Consider the following 17,225-nt stretch of genomic DNA (forward strand, 5'->3'; position numbering starts at 1 on the left):
AAGTCCCCCTGTGTGCAATCTAAATGTCACATGTCAGTTTATACACTTTACCTTTGATGAAAGGCCACAGAGGCAGCAACACCAATAACCAAGAGACTCCACTAACCAAACACCATGAAGACCAAGGAGATCTCCAAACAAGTCAGGACTGCAAGTCAGGGTTGGGTTAGAAAATAATATCTTAATCTCTGATAATCCTATGGAGCACCATCAAATCCATTATAAGCAAATGGAAAGAACCTGGTACCACAACAAACCTGCCAAGAGAGGGCGCTCACCAAATCTCAGCCTGGGCAAGGAGGACATTAATCAGACAGGCAGCACAGAGACCAAAGGTAACCCTGAAGGAGCTGCAGAGTTTCCTAAGCAGAGACTGGAGTATCTGTCCATGCGACCACAATAAAAAGTACACTCCATAGAGGTGGCCTTTATGGAAGAGTGGGCAGAAAAAAAACCTTTACTTACACATAAAAATTGTAAGGTTCATTTTGAGTTTGCCAAAAGACATGTGGTAGACTCCTCAAATGTATGGAGGAAAGTGCTGTGGTCAGATGAGACCAAAATTTACATTTCTGGCCACCAAGGTAAACACTACATCTGGCGCAAAACCTACATAGGTCATCACCCCAAGAACAGCATTCCCACAGTGAAACATGGTGGTGGCATCATCAGGTTGAGGGAATGTTTTTCGGTAGCAGGGACAGAGAAAATGGTCTGAGTCGAGGGGAAGATGGATGGTGCGAAATAATGGGATATACAGTACAGACCAAAAGTTTGGACACACCTTCTCATTTAAAGATTTTTCTGTATTTTCATGACTATGAAAATTGTACATTCACACTGAAGGCATCAAAACTATGAATTAACACATGTGGAATTATATACTTAACAAAAAAGTGTGAAACAACTGAAAATATGTCTTATATTCTAGGTGCTTCAAAGTAGCCACCTTTTGCTTTGATGACTACCTCTTGAAGATCATCAAGAAAATGCCAAGAGTGTGCAAAGCAGTCACCGGAAATGGTCTTCCAACAATCTTGAAGGAGTTCCCAGAGATGCTTAGCACTTGTTGGCCCTTTTGCCTTCACTCTGCGGTCCAGCTCACCCCAAACCATCTCGATTGGGTTCAGGTCTCGTGACTGTGGAGGCCAGGACATCTGGCGTAGCACCCCATCACTCTCCTTTTTGGTCAAATAGCCCTTACACAGCCTGGAGGTGTGTTTGGGGTCATTGTCCTGTTGAAAAATAAAGGATGGTCCAACTAAATGCAAACTGGATAGAATAACATGCCGCTGCAAGAAGCTGTGGTAGCCATGCTGGTTCAGTATGCCTTCAATTTTGAATAAATCCCCAACAGTGTCACCAGCAAAGCACCCCCACACCATCACACCTCCTCCTCCATTCTTCACGGTGGTAACCAGGCATGTAGAGTCCATCCGTTCACCTTTTATGCGTCGCACAAAGACACGGTGGTTGGAACCAAAGATCTCCAATTTGGACTCATCAGACCAAAGCAGATTTCCACTGGTCTAATGTCCATTCCTTGTGTTCTTTAGCCCAAACAAGTCTCTTCTGCTTGTTGCCTGTCCTTAGCAGTGGTTTCCTAGCAGCTATTTTACCATGAAGGCCTGCTGCACAAAGTCTCCTCTTAACAGTTGTTGTAGAGATGTGTCTGCTGCTAGAACTCTGTGTGGCATTGACCTGGTCTCTAATCTGAGCTGCTGTTAACCTGCGATTTCTGAGGCTGGTGACTCGGATAAACTTATCCTCAGAAGCAGAGGTGACTCTTGGTCTTCCTTTCTTGGGGCAGTCCTCATGTGAGCCAGTTTCTTTGTAGCGCTTGATGGTTTTTGCAACTGCACTTGGAGACACTTTCAAAGTTTGCCCAATTTTTCAGACAGACTGACCTTCATTTCTTAAAGTAATGATGGCCACTCGTTTTGCTTTACTTAGAATTTGTATTATGGCAAGAAAAAAGCAGCTAACAGTCTATTCAGTAGGACTATCAGCTGTGTATCCACCTGACTTCTGCACAACACAGCTGATGGTCCCAACCCCATTTATAAGGCAAGAAATCCCACTGATTAAACCTGATAGGGCACACCTGTGAAGTAAAAACCATTTCCGGTGACTACCTCTTGAAGCTCATCAAGAGAATGCCAAGAGTGTGCAAAGCAGTCATCAAAGCAAAAGGTGGCTACTTTGATGAACCTAGAATATAAGACATATTTTCAGTTGTTTCACACTTTTTTGTTAAGTATATAATTCCACATGTGTTAATTCATAGTTTTGATGCCTTCAGTGTGAATGTACAATTTTCGTAGTCATGAAAATACAGAAAAATCTTTTAATAAGGTGTGTCCAAACTTTGGTCTGTACTGTACTTGAGCAAAACCAGTGATTTGAGACTGGGACGGAGGTTCACCTTCCAACAAGACAATGACCCAAAGCATACTGCTAAAGACACACTCGAGTGGTTTAAGGGGAAACGTTTTGGAGAGGCCTAGTTAATCCCCAGACCTTAATCCAATTGAGAATCTGTGGTCAGACTTTAAATTAGATGGTTTCCTCTGGTGAACAGCAAACTTGATGGAGCTGGAGCAGTTTTCCTTGAGGAATGGGCAAAAATCCCAGTGGCAAGATGTGGAAAGCTCATAGAGACTTATCCAATGCGACTTGCAGCTGTAACTGCTGCAAAAGGAGGCTCTACAAAGTACTGACTTTAAGGGGGTGAATAATTATGCACACTGAAGTTTTCAGTTATTTTCTCCTGTTTGTTGTTTGCTTCACAATAAAAAGAAAACCAAACCAAAATGTTCACAGTTGTAGGCATGTCCTTTACATGAACTGATGCAAACCCTCAAAAAACCAGTGAAATTCCAGATTGTGAGGTAGCAAAACACAAAAAATGCCAAAGGGGTGAATACTTTCGCAAGCCACTGTATTTTTTTTATTACATTTGGAAGTGTGCACAGGTATCTTTGGTCAACACCTTAAAAACATTGCAACATTATAATAAATGACTTCCAGGATCCAAACATTACAATCCTCTTTATACTACTCTTCTAGCCACAAGACGGAAGTAGAATTATCCAGTGTAGATGGAAATGTTTTAGTCGCTCGTGATGATGACACAGATTAATTTGAAGAAACCCAGATACACATTACATCCTAAGTAACAACCCTAAGACATCGATAAATGCGCTGAAGAAATGGGATCTGTTACTAGATCCGTTATCTTCATCTATACCACAGAGAGGATCTAATGGAGGCAGAAGTGATACGAGGACTACACTGTGGCTGCTATTACAGATATGCCCACCCTTTACATCCCTCAATCTCAAATTCAATACATTCTCAAGACATACCAGTAAAACCCTCAACATGCTGCAATTCACATTACAACCACTGGGGGTGCCCACATCTCGTATAAAAACCTTAGAGCATAAACATCTCCTGGCAGAGTATTAGATGATCAGCTTAAAAAAAAAAAAAAATCATAATTTTCTAATACTATTCATCTCAGGATATGTTGAGCCAAGGCAAAAAGTATAGAGACATCCAAGCATTGTTACCTTTAAATCCCTTCCTTCTCTTCAAGGAGCTATTGTACTTGGAAATTCATCTACCATATCCGCAGAGGAGAGTTAGCTCATAAAGAATAGCACAGTCCCCCACTGAAATTATTTGTCGCCGATGGCATTTATGGATTTTACCTATCAAATATGGTGGACCCCTGTGCTATAAAGTTAGCTGGAGGTAGCACCCACATTGTCTAGTAGCAGAGGCATTTTCTGTTAATGATACATTTGGTTGATAGGCAGCTGCATGAAAGGGCAACTAGCAGAAACAGGCAGTCTCCCTATAGAGGAGGCCTGGATGGTTTATTGCCACCTTTGTTTGTTGTTGTTGAATGGACGGCCTTCATTGAGAGCTGTATACATATACACCAGGAGCCCAGGAAAGAGCTATTGTTGCTGAGTCTTAACATGCTCATTCTGTGCTAGAGGTCAACACGGGAGAGAAGTTGACTGGTGCCTAGTGCAGATTTTGCATTCTGTGAAATGCAGAAGTAGAGCTGTTGCTTCAAAAGCATCCAGCAACTAGAGGGTTTAACACAGTCACAGGAGACAGGGAGTGGTTAGCAGAGCTCCAGGGGGATTGTAGGGGAGTTGTTTACTGTTCTGGCTGGAGCCATAGAGAAAGGTGGTGTGTGATCTGTATCTCACAGAAGACAAGGGAACAGAATTCAGGTCAGGAGGGAAGCTAAACACAGGTCAGATAGACTCCCTGAGCTAACAGTGTGGAGTATTATCGGGCTGAAAGATAAGGACTGGAAGGAATCGTGTCATAGGGATCATCCCCCTACATCTCCATGCAGGATAAAGAATGCTGTGTACTAGTGAGTCCTTGTGAATTATGCTATTGAAGAGCCTGACGTTACTGTATCTGCTTTATGAAACTGTACTGTAATAAAGATTGTTGCTGTAATATCCCTGAATTGCACTTGCCGTGCTTCAGATTAAATTCTACTGTTAAACTGTTGAAAAAGACACATCTTGTCAGATGTGTCTGATCAGCAACTGAATCTATCATGTGCCTGAGAGAAGCTGTGGCCTATGGTTGCCCTGAGTAACGGTTACCCAGGATGTAGTTTTTTTCCCCTGTTGTAAATGCCGCTGTTCTCCTGAATCAGTGGTTATTTTTCTTTTGTTCCTGAGCCTCTCCGTTCCTGAGATATGACCCCCTCTTGACTGTATACAGTCATAGCCCAAAGTGTTAGCACCCTTGAAATTGTTCCAGAAAATGAAGTATTTCTTCCAGAAAATTATTGCAATTCCACGTTTTGTTATACACATGTGTATTTCCTTTGTGTGTATTGGAACACAAAAAAAGAGAAAAAAGGCAAATTAGACATAATTTCACACAAAACCCCAAAAATGGGTTGGACAAAATTTTTAGCACCTTTCCAAAACTGTGGGTAAACAACTTTGTTTCAAGCATGTGAAGCTTGTTCAAACTCATCTGTGGCAAGAAACAGGTGTGGGAAATATGAAAATCACACCTGAAACCAGATAAAAAGGTGAGAAGTTGACTCAATCTTTGTATGTGTGTGCCACACTAAGCATGGAGAACAGAAAGAGGAGAAGAGAACTGTCTGAGGACTTTAGAACCAAAATTGTTGAACAATATCAACAATCTCCAAGGTTACAAGTCCATCTCCAGGGATCTTGATGTTCCTTTGTCCATGGTGCACAACATAAATCAAGAAGTTTACAACCCATGGCATTGTAGCTAATCTCCCTGGACGTGGACGGCAGAGAACTGATGAAAAGTTTCAATGCAGGATAATCCAGATCGTGGATAAGCAGTCCCAATCAAGTTCCAAAGAAATTCAAGCTGACCTGCAGACTTAGGGTGCAGCAATAACTATCCGTCGATATTTGAATGAAACAAAACGCTATGGCAGGAGACCCAGGAGGACCCCACTGCTGACAGACATAAAAAGCTAGGCTGCAGTGTACAAAAATGTAAGCAAGCCAAAATCCTTCTGGAAAATAGTCTTGTGAACAGTTGAGACCAAGATAGAGCTTTTTGGTAAAGCACATTAAACTGAATGAGGCCTGCAAATAAAAGAACACAGTACCTACAGTCAAATATGGTGGAGGTTCAACGATGTTTTGGGGTTGTTTTGCTGCCTCTGGCACTGGGTGCCTTGACTTTGTGCAAGGCATCATGAAATCTGATGAAAAGATTTTGGGTCACAATGTAGTGACCAGTGTCAGAAAGCTGGGTTTGCAACCTAGATCATGGGTTTTCCAGCAGGAAAATGACCCAAACATAGTTCAAGAAGCACCCTGTGGAGAGATCTTAAAATTGCTGCTCGGAGAAGGCGTCTTTCAAATATGAGAGACCTGGAGCACTTTGCAAAAGAAGAGTCCAAAATTCCAGTTGAGAGGTGTAAGAAGTTTGTTGATGGGTATAGGAAGCAATTGATTGCAGTTATTTATTACAAAAGGTGTGCAACCAAATATTAATTTGAGGGTGCCAACAATTTTGTCCTGACCATTTTGGAGTTTTCTGTGAAATTATGTCCAATTTGCCTTTTTTTCCCCTCAATTTTTTTTGTGTTGTTTCCACACAAAGGAAATAAACAAGTGTATAACAAAACATATGTAAATGCAATAATTTTTTTGGAACAATTTCAAGGGTGCCAACACTTTCACCTACGACTGTATAAATCTGGTCATTTTATACAAGTGGGTGTGGTCCTCAACTCATCTCTGGGGTGTGTTTTTCATGGCTATGCCCAGTCGGATAACAAGACTAGATTTATATACAGGGAAGATAGAGCAATATCTCAGAAACGGAGATGTGTAAGAACAAAAGAAAAACATTGCCGGATTCAGAACAGCAGCATTTACATCAAGTAAGACAAAGAATAATTACATATGTACAGCAAGCAACAAGAACTCTTTAAGAACCCAGTTCATTTTCAGCTTCATTTCCTCAACATTCATTAACAATAAACACTGTTACAATTTCAAGTTCTGAGAAAGTGTAAAAGTTCTGTTCATTCACTGAAGATTTTTTAGTAAAATATTACAGAATGTCCTTGTCCTTGTATGACCCCATCATGCGCCAAAGGCTCTCGTTTTAAAGGAGGGAAGCTAACCTTTACAGGGCATCAGAAAAGGTAGTCACTAGTGATGAGCGAGTATGTTCTGTTAACCCTTTCGGCGAGTATGCTCGGCCGAGCACTGAGTGTTTATAGCGTGCTTGGTGATATGTTTGAATCGCTCCCATGTGCATGATTTGAGACTGTTTGACAGCTTTAATACATGTGAGGAATGTGTAAGAAATAGACATTCCTCACATGTATTAAAGCTGTCAAACAGTTGCAAATTATGCACACGGGAGCGATTCAAACATATCACCGAGCAGCTGTAAATACTCGGAGCTCGGCCCGAGCATACTCGGAACAGAACATACTCGCTCAACACTAGTAGTCACCATTAGAAGATTATGTGTCACGGTAACATTGGGCGATCAAGTAATGGAACCACTTGACATCTATTTTTCTATATGTTTCCATTGATTATGGATCATGTCCCCACTGGTAAAACAAGTTGAGTGTTATCTACCGCTTACTTTCCAATAATAAACGCCTGCGACATATGTGATGTTATTTCTACATAGGATATAAGATGCTGCTTATCTGTGGAAGCAAAGAGTCGAATAGGTAAAAAAAATCCAACCTGCCCGATTATGGTTTAACTATTCGGGAGATATCACAGTCAATAGACTGTCAGCGGACCCCATCAAGTCTCATGTCTAAAGACCCTCATAAATATTAGATTTAAGTTGGCCGAACCCATCGGTCAGGAAAAAGAAGGATCGGCCAGTTGGAATTGCAATGTCGAAGCTCTGTGTTTTCAGAGGAGATAAGAAGTATCTGGGAGCGTCTTCCACCTCTCTCCCCATTGAAAACACTTGAACACTTGGCTGAATGTATGGAGGAGTCGGGAGACAGCACGTTCGGCCAGAAACGCTCATGCGTATGGCCAGCTTAAAGGGAATCTGTCTGCTTATTGCACCCCTCTATCCACACCGATTACATGTGTAGGTTATCCATACCTTTATTAAAGGGAATGTGTCATCAGAAAATTATCTATAGTTTAAATCAGGGTTGTGTGTTAAATGTATTTTGTTTGATTATTTTCAGCAATGTTTTTTTTTTCATATCACCCTCTGTATTAAAAATAAGAAAATAGAAATCTTAAAATATTTACATTGGCCACTAGGGATTTTTTAGACTCTAACCTCCTGTTTCAGGAAATAACACATGTACATTAGCAGCAATGTGCAAACTCCTACCCCATCAATTGTATTGAAGCATCTAATGAGCATGTGAAAAGATCATTGTGCAAGGAGTGGGAGGAGGTGAGCTGTGATATCATCTATTGCAACTGGTGGATCCTTTGTTATCTGCTGTGCATAGAGGTGTCACCTGTCATTGTAATCCTGTCTTTGATGATAAAATTCTAGTAAACTTTTCTTGAAAGGGCAGGAAGTATCAAGAAACTAAAAAAGCCCCAGTGCCAAGTGTCAAAATTGAAAGATTACTAGTTCAGCATTTTAAAATAAAAATCATGATATATATATATATATATAAAAAAAAAACATTGACAACATTATTTTTTTTTAAATACATGAAACACAAAAACCTGATTTAAACAGTTCATTTTCCGATGATAATTTCACTTTAACGAAAAATGCTGTTCTGTTGCAGAGAAATCCACTTTAGAAGAGATATGCAAATGAGGCTAAAAGTGCTCTGGGTGGGACAGAACACTGGGCGGGGCGGTGCACTTGGCAGGGTGGCGCACTGGGTGGGACAGAATACTGTCCAGGATGGAATACTGGGCGGGATGGCGCACTGGGCAGGACGGTGCACTTCCACTGCCTCAGATCCATTCTCAGCCTAACTCCACCTTCCTCTCTGTGATTGACAGGCTGTAACAGTGCTAACTAACTGACAATCACCTAAGGGAGGTGACTGATGTGTGCTATCTGTACACATGTAATCAGAGGTAGAAATAGTTGATTCTGTTTATGCCTAATGTTAAAAGGGAGCAGTACTATCTAATAAAGTACTAAACCTGTGACTTCAGATTAAGAACTAATAGTAACAATGATAAATAAGGACGTGTAGAATTTGCCACACCTTGACAAGTCCTAAAATATGTCACTTTGTATTTACATGTTCTGTATCAGTGAGCAATGCTTTCAATTATCAGCCTGACTGCACCGAGAAGGGACGGGTACTGCAAAATGTCAGCTCATAGGTGCTCTACATGTCTGATAGTTAGATTAATGGACAGACAAATTCTGTCATTTTCTATGTTTTTGTGTCTTATCTGGAAATTTGTAGATAGATCATTAGACAGAAAAACAAGAAATAGAGGGAGAAATAAATATCGAGATAGAAAGAAGATGAATATCAATATTTATTAAGATTACTATTACTATTATTAGTAGTAATTTTAACAATTATATCAGCAATATATATTGTAAAGTAATAGGTAAAAAAAATATTAATATAATAACGTTTATGATAGATAGAAGATGAAGGCAGCACATCATATATCGATGAAAAATAAGTGCTATTTAATAGCCCATGATGGCGATGTTTCAGTTGAAAAAGGAGAACCTTTCTCAAGCATTACATAAGTGCTTCTCTATTTTCTTTTCTTTTTTAGATAGAGAGATAGGCAGATACATTGAAGATGGAAAAATAGCAGCACAGTCCTAATGTGAGTGCTATACTTCATCACGCAACCAGCCAACAAGCCTCCAAAGGTAGAAAAGATAAATTGGAGTGCGCCTTCCAATGAGAAACTTGGACTTTATTCACACAGATACATGAGACGTTCCAACTCATTTCAAACTTTTCTCAAGCATCAAATGAGGAGCCGAAACGTCGCATGTATCTGTGTGAAGAATCTCCACTTTTTTCCACTGATTTCCATTGGAGTACGGCTCCAATCTATTTTTTCGAGGTAGATTCAAAGGCAGACAAATTACACAGACAAATTACTATATCTATCTTTCAGATTTAAGTTCCTCCAGCAGCAGTTTATCTCCCTGGAGAACTGCCAGATTCTTTTCTACCAGACGTCATCTTTTGGGGACACTTGGGACCCCCCAGAACCATTATTAGATGGTCGGCATGTCCAATATGTATAATGTATAATATAAGGTGTATGGGAGCCTTTAGTTCTATTATGTAACATCTAGAGTGAAGAATTAGATCCTGACAAATAACAAACCCAACATTCTATCTATATAATCTCTCTATCTACTATCAATATATTTATTATCTATCTATCACATATCTATATATCTATTATCACATACTGTATCTATCTATCTATCACATATCTATATATCTATTATCCATCTATCACATATCTATATATCTATTATCCATCTATCACATATCTATATATCTATTATCTATCTATCACATATCTATATATCTATTATCACATACTGTATCTATGTATCCATTATCTATCTATGTATCACATATCTATATATCTATCCATTTATCTAGTATCTATCTCATATCTATCTATTTATGATCCTATGAGAAGATCAGTCTTCAGATCAGGTTTCCTGTGACCATTTTTCAGTTCTTCCTCTCAAACTGGTGAACTTCTTTGCAGAGATTATTTTTTAATGCACTTTATAATGCACTCTCGGGTGCTCAGCTTTCCCTGTAGCAATGTATATTTACATTATACATAGATATACCTGTAGAATACACACACACACATTTCAGAGAGTTGTCTGATGTAATTTAGGACCCTCGCTGTACAGGTAAGACGTTCCCAGTTCTCCCAGTGACCACATCCAGTATACACACACATCAATATAGCAACAACCCATAAATAAGTGAATACCTACCTTGTCCTCTCCTCCGCCCTCCAGATACGTGATCGCTGGCAGCTTTATCTTGCAGGTAGATATACACAGAATATAACCATACAATCAGGGTTTGCTTTCCTACCCTATACAGAACAACATGCATGGAGGTTCCTGGACTTAGTTAAAGAAAAAAAATGAAATGTCTTTTGCCATTTCTCAGCGTTGACTCGAAGCAAGAATAAAATGGCTGTCTTGGGGGTGATAGGGGTCTCAGCGTAGAATGTTCCTTTATGGTAGGGGGATTATACTCACCTGGCTGTTTCATGTAATATTGCTCAATGTCAGACATGTCCGTGTGTAGAGCACACTCCAGATGGTGGAGGATTATTTTCCTACTGTAGTAGTATCTCATGCCCAATAGAATGATGGGCATACAGCACGCCAGCACCAAGGAGTTGGTCACAACAAAGCATAATACTATGGAGATAAGGAAGAGAAATAAACGATACCTGTCAGAAAAGAGAATTTAGTGTTGATTTCGGAATAGAAAAATCCCAAACAACAAGAATCAGAGAATACAAGTTACATAGGACAAAAGGCAACAGACATTAACAATGCAATAACAAAAGAACAAACATTTATACACATTAATGGGTACACAGATAGGGCAGAGCCAAGTTTGACACTTCTCACCAATTATTGTGATGTGGCAATGCACAGGGCTGCAGAGCAACATAGGAGTCAATCCAGATACAGCCGCAAATAGTGACAAGCGCAGCTCTGCTACATCCTTAAGTATGAGGATACTGAGATATGTCACTGATGTATAGGTTTCTTACTGTCTTGATAGTTACATTTTTCACTACACGTGGCAGCTGACCTTCCACTAGGTTGGTATCAGTCTAGAAAACCATTTTGCAGTGCTCACATTTTTGGAAATATTCCCAAAATTTCTCATCCAACTGGTCATAAACTGGAGATATGTGTTGGTAGATCCAGTGAATTTTGAAGGGTCTTTAGCAATCTAAAGCTTTCCATATATATAAGACAGGGGGATCCCAACAATATGTTTGACAGTTCCCCATTGGCAGAAGTCATTGGAAAGAAGGATTGGACATGTTGAACTTCACCATGCCAATCCTTTTTTTTAGCAAGGAATGTGGTAGCAGCTTCTCCATCAGCACACATGCATACTCATCAGCATGCATGCTCAGCTGCTTGCATGCTTGTTCATCAAAGCGCATGAAGGCTTATCAGTGCTCACTCGACAGTGAGCATGCACTCCTCAGCGTGCATGTAGGCTCATCAGGGTGCATGCATGCTCAGCAGCTTGAATGCCGGCTCATCAGTGCTCATGTTCACTCGACAGCACACATGCACCCTCACCAGCATGCTCCTCGGAGCTCATGCACGCTCATCAGCCCGCATGCTTGAGGGAGATTAGGAAGAGGAACTCAAGGCCAGCTAAAGTCCATCATTATATTGTTTACTGATCCCACCAAAATCATCTACATCTCCAGATGGCCACCAAAAGGAGACATCATCATCTGCACAGAGCACCATTACACTTTATAAGTAATAACCCCAAATTCACTGTACCTCCTCATTACCCAACTGGATATTGAAAAAATCATGACACTGCTCTGTAGCCATGAACTTTTGACAAAACTCTTGCATCACAAGTATGAGTATTTGTAGGAAAAAGTGAGACTCAGCTCGCTGTGCCTCACATCTATGCTTGAAAATCGTGCAGGGACTAATCAGAGCCACTCCAGTAATCCAGATGAAGGAAATAAAATGATCCACCAAGAAAAAAATCTTCCATGATAACAAAAAACTCCATCAAAATATATACAGCCCACTCTAGAGAAGAAAGAAAACCACAGCTAACTAACGCGTTTTGGTGTTCAGCCTTAGGTATAGTAGCTGAATGCTGAAACGCTCAGGTAAGCTGTTTATTTTTTTTTCTTGTGTGGACTGTATATACAGTGGGTACAGAAAGTATTCAGACCCCTTTACATTTTTCACTCTTTGTTTCATTGCAGCCATTTGGTAAATTCTAAAAAGTTATTTTTTTTCTCATTAAAGTACACTCTGCACCCCATCTTGACTGAAAAAAAACAAATGTAGAAATTTTTGCAAATTTATTAAAAAAGAAAAACAAAGTAAAACTGAAATATCACATGGTCATAAGTATTCAGACCCTTTGCTGAGTATTGAGTAGAAGCCCCCTTTTGAGCTAGTACAGCCATGAGTCTTCTTGGGAATGATGCAACAAGTTTTTCACACCTGGATTTGGGGATCCTCTGCCATTCTTCCTTGCAGATCCTCTCCAGTTCTGTCAGGTTGGATGGTGAACGTTGGTGGACAGCCATTTTCAGGTCTCTACAGAGATGCTCAATTGGGTTTAGGTCAGGGCTCTGGCTGAGTCAGTCAAGAATGGTCACAGAGTTGTTCTGAAGCCACTTCTTTGTTATTTTAGCTCTGTGCTTAGGGTCATTGTCTTGTTGGAAGGAGAACCTTTGGCCAAGTCTGAGGTCTAGAGCACTCTGGAAGAGGTTTTCATCCATGATATCTCTGTACTTGGCTGCATTCATGTTTCCTTCAATTGCAACCAGTCATCCTGTCCCTGCAGCTGAAAAACACCCCCATAGCATGATGCTTCCACCACCATGTTTCACTGTTGGGATTGTATTGGGCAGGTGATGAGCAGTGCCTGGTTTTCTCCACACATACCGCTTAGAATTATCACCAAAAAGTTCCATTTTCGTCTCAACAGACCAGAGAATCTTATTTCTCAGTCTGGGAGTCCTTCATGTGTTTTTGAGCAAACTCTATGCGGACTTTCATATGTCTTGCACTGAGGAGAGGCTTCCGTCGGGCCACTCTGCCATAAAGGCCCAACTGGTGGAGGGCTGCAGTGATAGTTGACTTTGTGGAACTTTCTCCCATCTCCCTACTGCATCTCTGGAGCTCAGCCACAGTGATCTTGGGGTTCTTCTTTACCTCTCTCACCAAGGCTCTTCTCCCACAATTGCTCAGTTTGGCTGGACGGCCAGGTCTAGGAAGACTTCTGGTGGTCCCAAACTTCTTCCATTTAAGGATTATGGAGGCCACTGTGCTCTTAGGAACCTTGAGTAATGCAGAAATTCTTTTGTAACCTTGGCTAGATCTGTGCCTTGCCACAATTCTGTCGCTGAGCTCCTTGGGCAGTTCCTTTGAGCTCATGATTCTCATTTGGTCTGACATGCACTGTGAGCTGTGAGGTCTTATATAGACAGGTGTGCGCCTTTCCAAATCAAGTCCTATCAGTTTAATTAAACACAGCTGGACTCCAATGAAGGAGTAGAACCATCTCAAGGAGGATCACAAGGAAATGGATAGCATGTGACTTAAATATGAGTGTCTGAGCAAAGGGTCTGAATACTTATGACCATGTGATATTTCAGTTTTTCTTTTTTAATAAATTTGCAAAAATTTCTACATTTCTGTTTTTTTTTCAGTCAAGATGGGGTGCAGAGTGTACTTTAATGAGGAAAAAAAATGAACTTTTTAGAATTTACCAAATGGCTGCAATCAAACAAAGAGTGAAAAATTTAAAGGGGTGTGAAACTTTCTATACCCACTGCATTTTGAGGAGTTTTTTAATATTTGAATTAAAAGTTAATCTGTATCATGGTAAGTTTTTTTCTTATTGTATCATAATTTTTTCTCCTATGATTATTTGTCACCCATATACGATGGCAGGATAATAAGCAATGAAAGAAAGGCCCATTGTGGTGTCCAATCCTCCACATTGGGCTATAACAAATCATTTCTCTTTAGTACCGGGGGCAAATAGACCCCAAAAAATGACCAACTGTCAGCAGATACAGTCACAATTATTTGCTCCTACTTTCCACTACTGGTGGCCCCATCACCACAATGACCGACCATGGAACCCTTCGAATCTCAATGTTTTTTATCCTTCCTTAAAAAGATTTTACAGGATTAAAAAAAACACAATGGGTTTTGTCTCATATTATAACTGAACTCTAAAGATGGGACTGAACTGCAGTACCTCACTCAACCTGTACACAAGCGTGGCGCTGTTTTTAAATGCTAGTAGCCATGACTTTCTAACTTCAAGAATGTCCATCATGTCCTAAAGGAACCCTCTGATTAAAGACTCACTTTGATCAAACAGTTTTTGCCAGAATTCTTACTTAAAATTTATTGAAATGTCAACATCGACATTTTTTTGTGCATCTTGTAGTTGTGCAAGCATTTAATGACTTTTGGCATTTAGACTCCGCTATATTTTTGGAAAGTGGGTAGAGTTTAGCCGTGAGGAGACGCTGCGGAGTGCGGCCAAAAAAGTCAACATAATTTATGCCACAAAAGAGGTGTTAAATTTTGACAGAAATTTGCTCCAGTCGCTGGCTACAGTAACATTTCTTGCAGTGGAGCAAGAATCTGACCCCGTCCAGCCGTGCTTCTATCTAATTTACTTGATACCGTTGAGGTCTGACAGGTCAGCGGCCATTCCAGGACAGTTCCCAGCGTGTTCTGCTGTCAGATGTGGTCGCGGTCACTTCAGCTAGAACAGATCTGTTACATTATATCGGACGGATCCTGAACGCTTCTGTCACTGTCGCAGGATTTTGTGGAATCAGTTTAGGGAGTTTTTGAAAAATGGCGTAAAAAGTGAAAAACAGACGTGTATATAACGCCAGGTACAGATGGGGTCAGAACTATATTCTGCTCTCTAAAATGTTAGAAAGGATACAATTATTTGGATTGGTAGGATTCAGGGGTGGACATATAATTGGTGCAAACTGGGCAGTTGCACAAGGACCCAAGAGGTAAAGTGGCCTCCATCTACCTCCAAAATAGATGGAATTTTGCATTATGATGAGATATTGGACTGCAAAGGGCCCATATATTGTTCTTGCACAGGGGCCTCTTCTGTCTGTGCCCGCCAGTAGTAAGATTATATACCCAATGTGGTATGACCACTATGTATAGACCAGTTTTATAAACGTTCTCATTTGCAGCAAACGATTTCCAAAGAATGACCAACCAACCAACGGTCCCCAATTGATACAGAGAAGTTATGAGCAAAGTTCCCAGAGCTGTCACCAGATTCCACAATACAAACTGCATACATTATTAAATTGATCTCTTAAGTGGGATGAGGCCGCTGTATTTACTTTACTTGAAAGTTTAAACTCAGTCTCTGCCCAAACAGTCTGATTGACAGCTCCTCACTGTCCCTCCTGTCTGCTGCTGAATCTCCGCCTGCATATCCTGATTGAAAAACTCCTCACTGTCCCTCCTCCTGAATCCCCATCCATATATCCTGACAGCGCCTCACTGTACCTCCTCCCTGCGGCTGAATCTCAATCCACATATCCTAATTTACAGCTTTTTAAATAACCCTCTTCTCTGCTGCTGTATTTCTTCCCACATATCTTAATTGAAAAACGCCTGAGTCTCCCTCCTCCCTGCCGCTGTTGAGATCTCACATTGCTCAGTACAAGCTGCATCTGTCAATCAGGTTGGGTGGGTGAGAATGAATTCTCTTGGACTAATGAGCCATTTCATTCTATAACTATACTCTTGTTCATCTTAATATCAGGATTATACAGCCATTCTGACATGGATCTTCAAAGTAATTACAACAACCTCATCAAGTCTAAGAGATCTATTTAATAATGTATGCAGTTTGCCTTGTGAAATCTGGCGACAGATCCGCTTTAACAGGTGGAGCGGCAGCTTGACACATATACGGTAAATACACTCCACTACAGCCTGTGCAATGTGTGGAAAGAGACATATAATACATGGGTATTATAACTCAGCGCAACTCACTAGTTATCCTGCCTGCCTCCAGTGATATACACGCCTGGTATTATAACTCAGCACAACTAACTAGTTATCCTGCCTGCCCCCAGTGATATACACGCCTGGTATTATAACTCAGCCCAACTCACTAGTTATCCTGCCTGCCCCCAGTGATATATACGCCTGGTATTATAACTCAGCCCAACTCACTAGTTATCCTGCCTGCCCCCAGTGATATATACGCCTGGTATTATAACTCAGCCCAACTCACTAGTTATCCTGCCTGCCCCCAGTGATATATATACCTAGTATTATAACTCAGCCCAACTCACTAGTTATCCTGCCTTCCCCCAGTGATATATACGCCTGGTATTATAACTCAGCCCAACTCACTAGTTATCCTGCCTGCCCCCAGTGATATATATACCTGGTATTATAACTCAGCCCAACTCACTAGTTATCCTGCCTGCCCCCAGTGATATATATACCTGTAGTGCCGGCGTCCCTGCCCTCTGCTAGGCAGGGACGCTGTTCCCCTCACCGCTCTGCTCCGTGCCCGGCGTCCCTCTCCCGCTCTGCTGGCAGCGCGCGCTCCTTCCCGGCCACTGTGCTTAGGGCGCGCGCGCGCGCCCTCCCTCCCTCTTAAAGGGGCCGCGCGCGCCGTCCTAAGGAGTCCCCGGCCAATGGCCGGAGGACTTTACCATATATAAGGCACCTCCTCCAAAATGGAGGTGCCCGAGCAATGTTGTTGCACTGTTCACTACTCTGCTTCAGCCCTCAGGTCCCGTTGCCAGTTACCTGCCAGTTACCTGCCAGATTCCTGCCTGATTATTTTCTACCTGTCTGCTAGTCTGAGGTCCGACGGTCTGCCTTACTACTCCTGTCAGTCTGTCTAAGGACCAGCCTGCCCGCTCACCTGGGAGCGCACATCAGCCACCTGCCTGCTTGCCTGAGGTCCGACGGTC

General features: G+C 41.3%; 1 protein-coding gene across 1 annotated transcript in view; it reads right to left on the bottom strand.

The window, feature by feature from the left end:
• NAT8L (N-acetyltransferase 8 like) overlaps positions 1-17,225 on the bottom strand; it is a 66,350-nt gene that overhangs the window by 38,659 nt on the left and 10,466 nt on the right. The window contains exon 2 of the mRNA XM_073657517.1: positions 10,747-10,911. Within this exon, the coding sequence (XP_073513618.1) occupies positions 10,747-10,911 (165 nt within the window). The remainder of the gene's footprint in view (positions 1-10,746; positions 10,912-17,225) is intronic.

This window comes from Phyllobates terribilis, unplaced genomic scaffold (genome assembly GCF_046119375.1).
Source record: "Phyllobates terribilis strain yellow unplaced genomic scaffold, ASM4611937v1 Scaffold_1__5_contigs__length_1240528914, whole genome shotgun sequence".
Taxonomy (NCBI): domain Eukaryota; kingdom Metazoa; phylum Chordata; class Amphibia; order Anura; family Dendrobatidae; genus Phyllobates; species Phyllobates terribilis.